Here is a 16,340-nt window from a genome sequence, read left to right as displayed (position 1 = left end):
CGACTCCGGCGCGGCCGCGGGCTGCGGGCGGCGCGGGGCGCCGTGGAGGCGGCGGGCGGCGCTTGCGCCGGCGGGGCCGAGTGAAGGAGGCGGCGCGGGCGGCTTCCGTCTATGTCGCGCCGGCGAGGCGATGTCGGAGAGCGCCGACGACGAGCGGCGGCGTTCGGCGGCGGCCGGAGCTGACGGCAAAGGCGGCGGGGACGGGCGGCGCGGCGAGGTACAGCCGGCGGGCGGCGCGCGGGACCTGGCGGCGGCGGGGATCGGGCCTAGAGGGCCGGATCTGGGCGTCTCGGGCCCGGCGGCGCGGGGACGGCGGCATGGACAAGTGGCAGCTCCTGATTCGCTGCAGCGGGCCGTGGACGCGTCCGGCATGAGGTCGGACATGTCCGGCACGGCGCGGAGGGAAAATTCTAGGGTTTTGTCCGTGAAAATGGACGGGATGCACATATTTATAGGTAGAGGGAGTTAGGAGAGTCTAAATGAGGTGCGGTTTTTGGCCACGCGATCGTGATCAAACGACCGAGATGATGGAGGAGGTTTAGGTGGGTTTTGGGCCACTTTAGAGGGGTGTTGGGCTGCAACACACGAGGCCTTTTCGGTCCCTCGGTTAACCGTTGGAGTATCAAACGAAGTCCAAAAGATACGAAACTTGGCAGACGGTCTACCGGTAGTAAACCAAGGCCGCATGACAAGTCTCGGTCCAAACCGAAAATGTTTAACGCACGCACACGAAAAAAGGTAAAATGGGACGCCGGAGGACATAGGAGCGCCGGATTGCAAAACGGACAACAGGGAAAATGCTCGGATGCATGAGACGAACATGTATGCAAATGCGATGTACATGATGACATGTTATGAGATGCATGACACGCAAATAATGACAAGGCAACAACAACGAATAACTAGAGGACACCTGGCACATCGGTCTCGGGGCGTCACAATAGGTAATTGATTTGACTAACAAAAAATGTGTCATATGTCATCAAAAGCATATCATTGGATTCATATGTGAACATGGTTTTCTAATACAATTTTTGTTATGTATAATACATATTTAGTTAGTCAAATCAATGACCTAGAACTACACCCATGCCCTATGCGTCGGGGCTGAGTAAGGAAAAGTACGTAATGTTGATAATATTTAGGACAGTAAAACTGAGCTTAAGGCAAGTCTTCTCATCGATTTGTGTTTTTGGCCGTCTGTTTTTGCGATTGAATGTTTATGCTTGTTGGATATCCTGTGTGCAGTCATCTCTCCCACTGGCCCAGTTATTCTATGGGCTGCTACTCCAGAGGCCGAAACGAAGTCCTCTCATAAATTAGGCTGTTGGCCAGCCCATTCATCAAACTAGATGTGTTTCGATCAAGGGGTCCAGTGTTGCGGTTCGCTAAAAGGGGTTCATATTCTCTTTACCTCGAGCTTATCACTGGGACAACTAGGCAACTATCTTTTTATTCTTAGTGTCAACATCCAACCTCGTCTAAGCTTATTGAGTTCAAGTCCCAGACTTGACATTTTTCTGAATTTATTCCAAGCCATCTGGCGATGTATGTTCAGCAGGAGGAGGCGTTTCCGTCGACTACGAAGGCATATGTGGCAACTTCGTCAACCTTAAAATGATGTGCCGACTCAGTCTCTCGAAGTTCGATCTTCCACTTGAAAGCAGTTTTCATAAGATACTTCATCCATGCTTTTGGTTTCTTGTAGTCTCGTGAGAGAATACAATGCTTACATGTCAGTATGCATATACATAGAAATCACATTGTCGCAAACATCACAGAAAATGGAGGGTAAATCATGTCGAAAGGCCGACCATCACCGAAGAGGAATTTTGGATGCCACCTTGCAAGAAATCCTCAAATCCATGTATCAATCCTAAGCACCATGCATATAAACGCCAGCTTAATAAGCATTTTAAATTACCATAGATTCACGCCGACAGATTTTTCCTTTCTTAGTCAACACCAAGTACGGTTGAGATTCGTGCAAGGTTTTTTTAGCTATGAAAACAAATGCTATCAATTGTTTGCACTAGAGAAATGGTTTTTATAACATCATATTTTAATATTCCTCTGAAAAAACATCATTTTTAAATATGAAACCAAGTCCATATTTTTATGTTTTCATTTCAGTTGCATCCATTTATTTACGAAAATGTTAACGCCCACACGTGTGGGCGTCTGGCAACTCGCCCACACGCATGGATCCTCGTCCAACCAATTTTGCACGAATCTTGGCGCGTTCTAGCAGTTTTTGTGTGCCACGTAGGACTAAGCTGGTGTGTGGGCATTCATCCGTTCGCCCACACGTCCTTTTTTCATCACACGGGGGGCTGGTGTGTGGGCGTTTAGTAATTCGCCCACACACTAGTTTCACACACGCAGAGGGGGTTGGTGTGTGGGCATTTATCACTTCGCCCACACGTCCGTCTCCTAGCCCACACCCAAAGCTGGCAGTTGCCATGTGTTTCTGCAGGTATATGACAACTGCCATAGCTTTGCTTGTAAGCAGATGGCAACTCTTTTTACCCAAGTTGCCATGTGTTTTTGCATGGTATATGGCAACTGTCGTAGCGTGCACGTAAGCAGATGACAACTCTTTTTTTTACATGGCAACTGCCCTAGCGTGCTTGTGAGCACATGGCAACTCTCTCTTTTATCCAAACATAGTTTTTTGTCATGCCTTCTTGTATTGCTACTTGGCAACTGCCTAGTGTTTAGTGGGTGGCAACTCCTAAAGTTTTGAAAATCATGGCAACTGCAGTAGATTAGACCATACATGAGAACTGCAGTTGAGCAACCATGACAACTGTAGTTGTCCGACATGGCAACCGAAGTTCAGCGACATGGCAACTGCAGTTAAACGAACATGGACGAGCGGTGAATATCACGCGGGCGTGCGGGACCACGAGGTACCAGGCCTGACATACGGCGTTATCTATTTCGCCCACACGCACGCGTGGGAGGGGGATCGGGAGAGAAAAAAAGAGGTGTGTGGGCATTACTTTTTTGCCCACACATGAGTCTGTGGTCTGTTCCTCTTATACACCACACAAAATGTATGGGCAGCCCCCCTAACGCGCACACGTGTGGCATTTATCGGCGTCCTTTATTTATGTATCATGTGTAGTACTTAACATATGTAAAGATCAATCAAGTATGAAAAATAATTTACGAGAACACTTATTTGGGAACGATGCACCGTGTTTATGTAATTTTTCCTAAGCAAGCAGCATGGTTTCTTTTCATTCCTCCCAATTAGACAAAATTTGGGAGAAGAGAAACACGAACAGAGTTGCAACTAACGCTACGTTAATCGCAAAATTAAAGAAGTGGAGTTTGGTGTCTCTCCGCCCAAGAAGGGAGGGAGGAAGGCCAAGAAACCGACTAGGCCGACGAGACCGCCGGCCGGAGAAGGCGCGCGCCGAGCGATCACCACGTTTCGTCGTGCTCCGACGGGCTCCTCCCGAAGCCGCCGGTGCCGTAGAAGCGCTCCCACACCTCCTTCTCCGCCTCGGCGAGCTCCTCGGCCGCAGCCACCGCCGCCGCCGCGGGCTTGACCGGCCAATGGCACCACCCCTGCTCCGCCTCTTCCTCCTCCGCCTTCAGCGCGGCGTGCTTCGCCTGGGCCGCGGCCACCGACTTGGGCGACGCGTCCCCGCCGAGGATGACGCCCTCCATCTCCTTCTTCCGCATGGCCCGGGCCTCGCGTCGCCGGTTGCGCCTCTCGCGGATGGTGCGGCGGCACATCGCGGCGGGGGCGCGCACGGTGGCTAGGACGGCGAGCTCAATCACGGCGAACGGGAAGCAGGCGCACACGGCCGCGCACCCAGCTGCCGTCCCCGCCGCTGTCCCCGCCACCGCAGCCCCGCCCCGCGACGGCCGCCCCTGCCGCCGCGCCTTCTCCACCAACACCGGCGGAGACCGCCTCAGCCGCCTGTCCTCCGCCTTGGCAGGCGGACGCGACCGCCTCAGCCGCATGTCCTCCGACCTAGCAGGCGACGCCGCTGCCGACACCATCACGGGGTAGTGGTGGTGGTGCACCCTGGCCGCCATTGCGTACACCTATGCCCCAGCCTCCGGTCAACGGACGTGAACCGATCGCCCACGCTCACGTAGAACGGTAGAAGTGTACATACGCGCGCGCACGCGGCCACTGTTGGTTCGTGGCGGTGGCGCCTGCTCCGTCGTCAAAGTCTCCGCTGCGACAGCATCGCCTTGAATGTTCGCACGGAGCGGAGGGCGGCCGTGGTGGCTACCGGCGTCGACGTCGCTGCGGGACGGGAGAGACGGAGATCGGAGATGGGAGGCCGGGGCTCGACCGCTCGAGGAGGCGGCGGTAGTTGCGGCATGCGGCGAGCGAGGCTTTTATAACCGGGCCCCGGGCCGGGTTTCCGTTCCGCCCGGCTTTCGCGGCGAGAGGCCCGCTACGCCGCTCGGTGCTAGGCGCGGCCCACGCGCGGCCCCGCGCCCCGCGGCACTTATAAATTCCTCCAAAAGACACGTGTCCTGGTTTTCGCCGTCCTCCGAAATGAGAGAGCGCGCACGCGCGTGGCGGGTGATCGGTTCGCCATCCATTGCTGCCATAGTTTAATGCGAGGGCGAGGTCGTGCGCGCGACGAGGACGACGGAGGATCCTCCCCGGATCGCAGAGGCCCTTTGACCCCACGAGCGCGCGGTGGTGTGAGATCATGGAGGTAAGGCTCGATCGATCGCCGGATGGTTGATTGGTCGGTGTGTGAGTGATGCCGGCGTTGTGTTTGCTGTAATGCGTGGCTGACGCCGGTGCGTGCAGAAGGACAGCGTTGGTGGACAGGCGCGGAGGGCGGCGGTGAGCGCGGCGGGAGGGAGGGAGATGGACTCGCCACGGTTCCGGGCGATCCTGCGGGCGACGAGCGGGCGGCGGAAGCGGGCGCCGGACGTCAAGAGCTTCTCGCACGAGCTCAATCCAGGGGGCGCGGCGGCGCACCAGAATCACCTGGCCGCGCGGAACAGGCCGCGTGGCGAAGACGAGTTCATCGGCGCCGTCAAGAGCAAGTTCATCAGGCTCAAGGAGGAGGTGGACTGCGAGCTCGGCGTCTTCGCGGGGGACCTCGTTGGCCTCCTCGAGAGGGCCACGGCCGACGAGGAGGACCAACAGTACTGGCGCGTCACGCTCGAGGACCTGCTCGTCGTCACGCAGAAGTGCGCCGAGATGAGCCCCGAGGAGTTCTGGGTCAAGTGCGAGGGCATTGTCCAGGCCCTCGACGACCGCCGCCAGGAGCTCACCACGGCAGGGGGGGCGCTCAAGCAGGCGCACACGCGCATCCTCTTCATCCTCACCCGCTGCACGCGGCTCCTGCAGTTCCGCAAGGAGCTCAGCGGCTACTGCGTTGATGCTGACGGCAAGCACCAGCACGTGCTTGGCCTGCACCAGCTCAGCGACCTGGGCCTCTACCCATTGCAGTCCACCAACGGTGGCTCGACGGACCTAGGCCGCAGGAGCACCTCCAGCTTAACCGAGCTTAAGGAGAGGCTCATAAGGAGGAGGATGCTGGAGCACAAGCACCTTACCCTCGACTTCGCGGGGCGGCACTTCTTGGGAGATACCGGTGATTCTCCCGGCAGCGGCAGCAGTGGCAAGATATCGTCTTGGAAGAAGCTGCCGTCTCCTGCTCGCCATAAGAACGCGGAGGCAAAGGAGGACAAGATCACCCCAACAAAGAAGGCAATAACCAGGAACAAGGTCGACATGGATGAGATTGTTGAGAGGATTGACGCAGCTAGCATTCATCCGGACGGCCTGGCTTCTCTTGGGGACTCGGCAGTCAAGATCGAGATTTCACCAGAGTACCCAGGGGCCCAACAAATAATCGTTGATGGAAAGCCAAGGATGATATGCAGAATCTGCGATTTTGAGATCCCGATGTCTTGTGCGGAAGGCCATTTCATAGCATGCACGCTTGCTGATCGGTGTGATTCCAAGGGCGTGAGTACTGACAAGCGGCTACAAAGGGTTGCCGAGGTGCTTGAGAGGGTGCTTGCTTGCTTTGACGCAAAGAGCCCACATGATGCGGAATTTCATCATCCTGAGAACACAAGAGCTAGCACATCGAGTTTAACAGAAGAATCCGATGGATCCATGGATCATGATAATGATTTGTCTCATCTGTTGACAGTGCCATCATCAGAACTGTTTTCAGAAGTTAGTTGCCTCTCTTGTTTCAAACAATTAAAGTTCTTCTGACTTGATCGTAATTGATTGCTGACATCATGTCAATGAAATTGCCAGGGAGCACTGACACCTGCATCAGGAAACTTTTCGCAGTCACCATTATTGACACCAAGAACTAACCACGAAGAATCACAGCTGACTAAACACAAGGCATTCGTCGAACTAGAGAATTTTCAGCAGGTTTGTTAATCCTTCTTTACTCTTCGTTCAAGTTTTATTTGTTTGATTTTATTTAGAGGCTATAATAAACTAAGCTTCTTTGATGGCCCAAACTTCCAATATACTACCCTTTGGCAGGTCGAAAGTTTACTGACTATCGCTAGAGGCATTGAGAGCATAAAAAGTTCAGAGTACAACTCACTGGAGGACTTGAGCTCTTACCTTGAAGATCTGAATGCTGTTATTGACACGAGAAATGTGGATGCCCTTGTTGTGGAGACTTTTGGAAGAAGGATAGCCAAGTTATTACAGTAAGTATATTGATTGTTTTCAATGTATCTTTGTGCCACTTAATACTTCTGATTCATTTATCATTGTCATAACTGCACTTCTGTGACTCTAGTTGGATACCTGAAATATTACCCTGACTCTCTTATTAACATTGTGAGCTCTCAGGGAGAAATTTATGCAATTATGCGGACAAATAGATGATATGAGCACCGAATCTTTAGGTCCAATAGATGAAGATGGTCCTTTGGAGAATAGTGTAAGCTCAAGAACAAGCCAGCTAAATGGGAAATTTAAGGACCGTACCTCAATTGAGGACTTCGAAATTATAAAGCCAATCAGTCGTGGTGCATTTGGGCGTGTATTTCTTGCAAAGAAAAGGGTAACAGGAGACCTTTTTGCCATCAAGGTAATGAGCAGAACGCCAGCTTCCATATGCTAATTCCTTCACAATGTCCTAGCTCCTTTATACTGAACATTGAAGAATTCATCTGGGCTTTGGTTTGTTCATTTCTCAGAAGGTTCCATAAAAAAAATTCCAAGCTCCTTATAGCATTTGTTATTTCTTTATTTCATTGTGTACTAGTGATGATGTTATTAAATGGATGACTTGCTCAAGAGAATTAGAGAACTCTTCAAAATAAATGAAAGTTAAGAACCATACACGATTTGCATTGCTAGCTTTGCTTGCCACAAAATGTGCATTGCTAGCTCCAATGGTGAGTTTTAATCATTAGTCCTAAATCTTGATGGTATCATCACGAACGCAGGTGCTGAAGAAAGCTGATATGATCCGCAAGAATGCAGTTGAAAGCATCTTGGCGGAGCGTGACATCTTAATATCAGCTCGTAACCCATTTGTGGTACGTAAGTTGAATGTTCAGCATGGTGTGATTCTGGACTTCACTTAACTTCCATCTGTAATGGACAGGTTCGATTTTTCTACTCCTTCACATGTAGGGAAAACCTTTATCTTGTTATGGAGTACTTGAATGGAGGAGATCTCTATTCCCTCTTGAGAGGCTTAGGTTGTTTGGGTGAAGATATGGCAAGGACATATATAGCAGAACTGGTAAGTTATAATGCCCTGTCTCACAGTATTGGTGATCCCACCTTAGATTTTATTCTTATTTGAAATGATGAACAATAGAAATTTCATTCTACCTTTAGGTTCTTGCATTGGAGTATCTGCATTCTTTGAATGTGATTCACCGTGATTTGAAGCCCGACAACTTGTTAATCTCCCGTGATGGCCATATAAAGGTTAAGTCTAGGTACTTCTATCATTTATGTTCTTATAATACATGTTTCCCTTTGTGTTTTGAGATTTTTTTTATGAAATGATCATTAAAATATTCAAGTAAACAAAAGCTCTACTTTCTAGTCTTAAGTTATGTTGTGCTGCAGAATGATTTGGATTTCCCCCCCTTTCCATGCAGTTGACTGACTTTGGGCTATCAAAGGTTGGTCTTATAAATAGCACCGATGATTTATCTGGTCCAGATGTCAGCAGTGCTCTAGTGGGTGACAATCAACCAACACATGCAGAACAACGTGCACACAAACGACAGCAGAGGCAAAAGCAGACAGCTGTGGGCACTCCTGACTATTTGGCCCCGGAGATACTACTAGGGATGAGCCATGGTATGTATGCTTCTTATGTGGAGCATGTTTTGACTTAAAAGTGTTTAATTGATCACTTCTATTAACCTATGTGGAACACTGCAAATACCCTGGTTATCTATTTCTTCATGCAGGTCCAACTGCGGATTGGTGGTCGGTTGGTGTTATTCTCTTCGAGATTCTTGTAGGAATTCCTCCATTCAATGCTGAGCATCCACAGGTAGTATTATGTAGGCTTGATTTATTTATCCTAATAGCATACACTTCTTTTCTGTTGGAGCCACAAAACTTAGAATTGATAACTAAGCAATGTTATTGTTCAGAACAGTTGTTAAACTACAGAATGGTGATTAATTAATTAATTTCCTGAAAGGAGGAAGACTGGTCGAAATGATTTGCTATTTATTCACGCCTGTGCACCAATGGTTACCTATATCTATTTTGGGTAAATGTAAAGTAAATAAACAATGTTACCGATCATCAACAATATTGGTTGCTTACAGATAATATTCTGAATGGACCACTGTGCTATAATCTTTCTGAATGTTTTTTCAGCAGCTATATTAATTATATTGGTTGCTTGCAGATAATATTTGACAACATAATGAACCGGGAAATACCTTGGCCACAAGTACCACAGGAACTGAGCTCCGAAGCATATGACTTGATTGACAAGTGAGTCATAAAAATATTGTTTCTAATCTACAGTTATATGTGCTGAGTAGAATAGATCTCCAAGCTAAAATTGTTATTTCAACTCATTTTGTTTTCATGCTAGGTTGCTAATTGAGAACCCGGTACAAAGATTAGGTGCGACCGGTGCTGGAGAGGTACTCTTTTCCTTATTTCTCTTTTTTGAAATTTCACATATTACATAACCTCGCTAACTGAAATATGCTATTAGAGCAGGTAAAGGCTCATCCGTTCTTTAAGGGCATCAATTGGGATATGATTGCTAGACAGCAGGTTAGGAGCTAAGCTAATGCAGAGTCCAAAATATCAGGCAACTAAAAGACTGCCTCGAATGGAAGTCTCATAATCATGTTCTTTTTTGTAGGCTGTGTTCATTCCCTGTACAGACGATGAATATGATACAAGTTACTTTGCCTGTCGTCATGCGTGGGGTGCTGCTGATGAGCAAGTCACTACGGCCCCCAATGAGTACGATGACAGAAGTGAGACTAGTAGCATGAGTTGTGGCAGCAGTCCACGTAGTTGCGACTACGAAGAAGATGTATAACAGATCAATCCCTCTTAACTTCCCGTTGTAATTAGAGTAATCCAAGTCATTTTATAGCAGTCACCTCACATTTTCAATTTCTACTAAAACCATTAACAGGGAGATGAATGTGGTAGCATGGAAGAGTTCGGGCCTCCTCTGTCGGTGAAATATTCTTTCAGCAACTTCTCATTCAAGGTAACCAACCCTATCCGACTTGCCACAATCTTTGAATCTTGTCCTCGGTGAGTTAACATCTTTCCCTCCATTGCAACCAGAACATTTCCCAGCTAGCATCGATGAATTATGATCTGATGACGAAGCATAACGAAGATCCTTTGCAATCTTCGAGATCCTGAGACCACCAGGACAGACCAATTCCCTCGGCAACATGACCAGCATCTCGCCGGTAAGCTGACATCATCTTACTCTTGTTTGATCCGGTGTACAAAAAGTAAGACTGCATTGAGCAAAAACCTGATTCTACTGCCCTTGGTTTTGTTTGTCATGCAGGCAACGGATCTTCCTCGGCCACCGGTGCTAGCAGCGAGTGATATGATAGAAAGTGTGTAACGGTCGAAGACATGAACCTGTGCGGGTTTCCTCTAGAACTTTTATGAGGATCGACCAGCCAGACAAGCACTTTAACGTGCATATGTGTCGCAGAAGAAGGAACGGCGGGTGTCGATAAGTTAGTCAGTGTTTGCTCAGGATTCGTGCCATTTTCCGTAGGTATTGGTATCCAGTGTGAAGTGCCATCTCTTGCCGTTGCTGACTGTACAAAGAGGTTGTATGTAACATTTGAGATACTAGACAGGAACCATAGATCTCTCCCTGGGAGCCTACAGAATCCATCATGGCAAACCTAGCTGTTTGTGTTGTACAGTGTTTGGGTCAATAGTGAAACATGTTGCGCAGGTTCGATCTGTGCACATTGATCACTTTTTTCTGGCGTGAAAATTATCCTCCTTGGAGGTGATGCCTTGGATGCACTGACAATGGTCGCATGTTTTCATGGCGTCGTGGGGTCAACATTGGTGTGGTCGGTTTGGGGCTGGTGGCGGTGGGACAGGTGTGGTCGTCGTCATCTTCCTAGCCGGAGCGACCCAAATCCACTTATTGTCGGACTTGTCTTCTTATTTTAATGTTGACAGGTGTGACGGTCATAGTTTTGGCACCTTAGATCAACTCCAAAGGCCTACCCAAACGGACGACGCATTTGTCCGCCTTTTGTTTGTTTGGGTCGGCCGCCCGTCCGGCGTCCGCCCAATTTTGGCTCGGCAGTGCGCCCAACGCGCCGACCCATTTCATGTCCGCATTCAACTTTTAAATAAAAAATGCTCGTGGCTGATCATGCCAGCGGCCATGTCTCATGCCGGCATTATGCCAGCGCCGGCATACAATGCCGGCTTCAGAAAATATCACCACAGTTCGTGCTGGCGCACTCGTCAGCCGGCCGGCACACATGCCAGCACACAAAAAAAGGTGGGACTTGAGTTCGACCACGCCATCGTGGCTCCCGTGGTCATGCCGGCACACCTGCCGGCATACAAAAAAGATGGCGCTCAACGCCATAGATCACGCGTCGTCGAACTTGAGCATGTCGGCCTGCATCTTCTCAAACCACGGCCTCTTCCTTGGTGACACGGTGTTGAGATCCACCTTCATGATCTCCACCCCGGTCATCATGCTCGCGAGAGCCACTTCTTTCGCCTTGGTCTTGGCATTGGCGGCCTCGATCTCTAGCATCTTGGCTTGCTTCTCCGCCTCTAGCTCGAACATCTTGGCTTGCTTCTCGACGTCCAGCTCAAGCCTCCTCCTTTGGATCTCCATGAAAGCATCCATTTGCTCCACCTTGAAACGCCGGCGCTCCTCCTCCCTTGAGTCCTTATTCATCATGCCGTCCATGCTTGCGATCAAGGCGTTGCTGGCCGCATCTCGCTTGTCCTCCTTCTTGGAGTTGGTCTCCCCCCACGGCCGTGCCAGCTCGCCCTCCCCAACATCCTCCACGACTTTCTTTCCCCCACGCGACTTGAGTGCGGCATATTGCGCCTTGAACTTCTCCTCGTTCTTGATGACCCGATAGCAATGGGAAAGGTTGAAGCACTTGCCATTGTGTTGAACCTTGAATGCCTCCAAAGCTTGAAATCCCTATAAAATGTTTCCATGCAAGCATATGGGCAAGTGATATGCAAATGAACACGCAAAGGATGAGCTTGATGACACAAAAGAGGGCGGCTTGCTAGCATACCATGTCTTGCATGCCGATGCCGCTAACTTCATGATAACATCACCTACTTTTATATTTTAGCTCTCCGATATCATGCAAAGTTATCCTCTTCATACCCACAACGTAGTTTTATTTCTCGTTTCTAGTTGGAAGCAAATGTTCGGTGTACGTAGAGTCGTATCAGTGGCAGACATGACTTGAGAGAATATTGATCTTACCTTTAGCTCCTTGTGGGTTCGACACTCGATACTTATCACTTCCACCTTTGGGAATTGCTACGATGATTCCCTAAACTTGGGGATTATCAAGATCTTTTCTGGCGCCGTTGTCGGGGAGCAATAGCGTGGGGTTGATATTCTTATTCACTAAATAAATTTTGTTTTCTTTCTTTTTTGTTTCTTTTTAGTTGTGGGTGAAACATAAATTTTTTTAAAGAATGAAAATACAAAAAAATTTACTTGTCTCTCATGCCTAAAAAGTTTTTCAATAAGAGAAGTGATTGGAAGATTATGCATTGAAGAAATAAGGGTCGACCTTGAGCACTTGTGTTCATGCTCATGGAAACAATGTAAAAAATTTCATGGAAGCTTCTCTGAAAATAATTATCCCATTGTATATATCCATTGTATTATAAAAATAATGTGCCAAACTTCGGTTTTAGGATGATTAGATTGCTTGTTTACTATGTTCAGTACAAAAACAGAAACTTTGGCTGTAGCGCGTATTTTACATTTTTTTACTGGAAAGTGAAACTTTTTGCACATTACTTCTGTACAAATTGTTTAAATTTTCATATTTTTTAAGAATTTTTTGGAGTTACAGAAGTATACTAAACTTCCAGATTACTACAAACTGTCCTGTTTTTGACAGATTCTGTTTTCTATGTGTTGATCGCTTATTTTGATGAATCTATGGGTAGTATCGGGGGGTATGAACCATGGTGAAGTTGGAATACAGTAGATATAGTTCTAATATGAAATGGGAATGAGTTTGCAACAGTACCTAAAGGTAGTGATTTGCTTTATTATACTAACGGATCTCATAAAGTTTTTGTTAAAGTTTTGTGTGGACGAAGTGTTCGGAGAACGAGGAGTTACCGATGTGAGAAGAATAAAGAGAGGCAAGAGCTCAAGATTGGGGATTCACAAGGCACCCAAATTTCTAAGGATACTCAAGCATCTAAGCTTGGGGATGCCCCGGTTGGCATCCCATCTTTCTTCTTCAACAATTACTACCTTGATTTTTATTTTGTTCACATGATTTGTGTCCTTTGTGTTTTTTGTTTTTCCTTTAAGAACCATGCTAGTATGAGATAACCCTTCATTGGTTTATAGAATGCTTCATGTGCTTCACTTATATCTTTTAAGTATGATCTTATAGAATTGCTCTTTGTGCTTCACTTAAATCTTTTGAGTATGGTTTTATAGAATGCTTCGTGTGCTTTACTTATATATTTTGAGCTTGGATATTGGTTAGTCTATATTAATTATAGAATGCTCCATGAACTTCACTTATATCTTTGGAGTATGAATAATGCTATCATCTAAAGTGGATTTAGAAGAAGTTTGCTCCCACTATTCCGAATGAGGAGAATTTTTCTTATGTGGAGAGTAGTAAAATTTCTATGCTCGTAGATCATGAAAAGAATGCTTTATGTGATGGTTATATTGTTGAACTCATTCATGATGCTACTGAAAATTATTATGTGGGAGGAATACATGTTTGTAGGAGTTGCAATAATATCAAGTTTCCTCTCTATATGCTTAAAGTTTTGAAGTTATACTTGTTTTTCCTTCCTATGCTAGTTAATTCTTGTTTCTATAAATTATGTGCTCACAAAATCCCTAGGCATAGGACATGAGTTAGATTTAAATATGCTAGTCATATTATTCATGATTCTCTCTTTATGTTTCAATTCTTATCTTTTATGTGAGCATCATTGAAATCATCATGCCTAGCTAAAAGGCATTAAAGAAAAGTGCTTGTTGGGAGACAACCCAATATTCACCCTTACTGTTTTTGTGTGTTCTCATGATTAAGCTACTGTGTCAATCATGTATTATAGCTTTTGTTTCAATAAAGTGCCAAGTAAGACCTTTGGGAAGACTTGGGTGAAAGTTAATGTGATCTTGTTGTAAAAAACAGAAATTTTGCGCTCACGAGATTAGCTGCCATTTTTTTTACAAAAGAGTGTGATTGAGTTGATTCTTTTCTCAAAAGATTAATAGACAAATTCCTCACGTCCACCAATTTATTTCAGAATTGTTGGAGTAGCAGAAGTATGGTTGGTGTTCAGATCATTACAGACTGTTATGTTTCTGTTAGATTCTGTTTTCATTGCATAGTTTGCTTGTTTTCTAGTTTCTATGGCTTATATTTCTCAATATAAATTATAGAAATGATATGGTACAGTAGGCATTGCGTGAGAACAATTATGAGCCTTGTCTTTGACAGTACCAAAGTGAATGGTTTACTCTTTATCATATTAACCTATCTCACGAAGTTCCATTAAGTTTTGTGTGATTGAAGTTTTCAAGATTTGGGTGAGATATCGATATGAGGAGAATAAGGAGTGGAAAGACCCTAAGCTTGGGGATGCCCAATGCACCCCAAGGTAATATTCAAGGAAGACTCAAGCGCCTAAGCTTGGGGATGCCCCAGAAGGCATCCCCTCTTTCGTCTTCAAAACTATCGGTATACCTTACTCGGAGCTATATTTTTATTCGTCACATGATATGTGTTTTGCTTGGAGCGTATTTTCAATTTTACTTGCTGTTTGAATAAAATCATTGGATCTGAAATCTTGAATGAAAAAGAATCCTCCCATGACTATTTAATTATTTGACTACTCGGTATTCTTCACTTATATCTTTTTGGAGTAGTTTGTCATTTACTCACGTGCTTCACATATATCCTATGAGTAAATGGTTGAATATCATAAATCTGAATTTATATACGTTTCATATGCTTACAACATGGGGAGTAATGACTTCACACATAATAAGTATAGGTAGTAAACTTATTGAAAGTTAGCAAACGCAGAATTGGTCACTTGAACAATTCATGAAAGAATATTGAAGGAAGAGAGATTTCACATATAAATATACTATCTTGGACATCTTTTGCAATTGTGAGCACTCATTAAAATATGACATGCTAAAAGGTTGATGTTGGACAAGGAAGACAACTTAATGGGTTATGTTTTCCTATATCCGAAACGTTATATTGTCTTGGATCATCCAACATGTTGAGCTTGCCTTTCCCTCTCATGCTAGCCAAATTCTTTGCACCAAGTAGAGATACTACTTGTGCTTCCAAATATCCTGAAACCCAGTTTTGCCATGAGAGTCCACCATATCTACCTATGGATTGAGTAAGATCCTACAAGTAAGTTGTCATTGTTGCAAGAAATAAAAATTGCTCTCTAAATATGTATGATTTATTAGTGTGGAGAAAATAAGCTTTATACGATCTTGTGATGTGGAAGAAATAAAAGCGGCGGACCGCATAATAAAGGTCCATATCACAAGTGGCAATATAAAGTGACATTTTTTTGCATTAAGATTTTGTGCATCCAACCATAAAAGCGCATGACAACCTATGCTTCCCTCTGTGAAGGGCCTATCTTTTACTTTTATCTTCTACCCTTATACAAGAGTCATGGTGATCATCACCTTTCCCTTTTTACACTTTTTCCTTTGGTAAGCACTTTGTGTTGGAGCGATCCGGATATATATATCCACTTGGATGTAGGTTTTCATAAATTATTATTGTTGACATTACCCTTGAGGTAAAAGGTTGGGAGGCGAAACTATAAGCCCCTATCTTTCTCTGTGTCCGATTAAAACTTTTAACCCATAAATATCATGTGAATGTTAGCAATTGTGAAAGATTAAATGATAGTTGAGTATGCGGAGTTTGCTGAATCAAAGCTCTTACATAGACCCTTCCTGAAAATAAGATGAATTGCAATTGTTTGATGACTAAGAGTACGGTTTGTTAGTTTTCAAGAAAGTTTATGATCTATACTTTAACATGTGAATAGCTTGTTACTTGATCATGAAATGTTTTATGAGATGAGCTACTGTTATGACATATAATGATGCTAGAAAAGGTGATTGAAATTATCATCGATCAAACTTGTGCACCTGCTAGCATTCACACTTCATAAATTATTTCTTTTATCATTTACCTACTCGAGGACGAGCAGGAATTAAGCTTGGGGATGCTGATACGTCTTCAACGTATCTATAATTTATGAAGTATTCATGCTATTATATTATCCACCTTAGATGTTTTATATGCATTTATATGCTATTTTATATGCTTTTTAGGACTAACCTATTAACCTAGAGCCCAATGCCAGTTTCAGTTTTTCCTTGTTTTTGAGTTTTACACGAAAGGAATACCAAACGGAGTCCAATTGACGTGCCAATTTTTGACGATTTTTTATGGACCAAAAGAAGCCCCCGGAGTAAAAGAGTTGGGCCAGAAGAGTCCCGGGCTGTCCACGAGGGTGGGGGGCATGCCCTACCCCCTGGGTGTGGGCCCCTATCTCGTGGGTGATTCAGAGACCCCCCCTGACGTGAAACCGGCGCCAAAAATTC

The 16,340-nt window shown here is 45.7% G+C and overlaps 1 protein-coding gene across 2 annotated transcripts; it reads left to right on the top strand.

Annotated features, from left to right (window-relative positions):
• Positions 1–4,812: 4,812 nt before the first annotated feature.
• LOC119298876 (probable serine/threonine protein kinase IRE) lies at positions 4,813–10,489 on the top strand. Of its 2 annotated transcripts, XM_037576179.1 has the most exons (16): positions 4,813–6,184; positions 6,272–6,394; positions 6,512–6,684; positions 6,830–7,070; positions 7,432–7,524; positions 7,593–7,733; positions 7,832–7,924; positions 8,101–8,305; positions 8,419–8,504; positions 8,871–8,959; positions 9,063–9,114; positions 9,194–9,250; positions 9,342–9,518; positions 9,624–9,701; positions 9,782–9,912; positions 10,017–10,489. In XM_037576179.1, the coding sequence occupies exons 1-15, from the start codon at positions 4,856–4,858 to the stop codon at positions 9,860–9,862; spliced, it is 3,018 nt and encodes a 1,005-aa protein (XP_037432076.1). In that variant the 5' UTR covers positions 4,813–4,855; the 3' UTR covers positions 9,863–9,912; positions 10,017–10,489. The 2 variants fall into 2 exon arrangements, with proteins under 2 accessions (XP_037432076.1, XP_037432077.1); XM_037576180.1 differs by lacking the exons at positions 9,624–9,701; positions 9,782–9,912; positions 10,017–10,489 and having other exon boundaries at positions 9,189–9,250; positions 9,342–9,397.
• The last annotated feature ends 5,851 nt before the right edge of the window (positions 10,490–16,340 follow it).

This window comes from Triticum dicoccoides, chromosome 5A (assembly GCF_002162155.2).
Source record: "Triticum dicoccoides isolate Atlit2015 ecotype Zavitan chromosome 5A, WEW_v2.0, whole genome shotgun sequence".
Classification (NCBI taxonomy): Eukaryota; Viridiplantae; Streptophyta; class Magnoliopsida; order Poales; family Poaceae; genus Triticum; species Triticum dicoccoides.
Note: the sequence above shows the minus strand (reverse complement) of the source record. Positions and strands in the feature narration are given on the sequence as shown.

What these genes read in the sequence shown, in the direction of transcription:
- LOC119298876 (XM_037576179.1), top strand. Translation starts at nt 4,856, where the DNA reads ATGGACTCGCCACGGTTCCGGGCGATCCTGCGGGCGACGAGCGGGCGG. An exon ending in AGGATAGCCAAGTTATTACA is followed by an intron (nt 6,685 to 6,829) that starts GTAAGTATATTG and finishes GTGAGCTCTCAG; the next exon opens with GGAGAAATTTATGCAATTAT. An exon ending in CCCGTGATGGCCATATAAAG is followed by an intron (nt 7,925 to 8,100) that starts GTTAAGTCTAGG and finishes CTTTCCATGCAG; the next exon opens with TTGACTGACTTTGGGCTATC.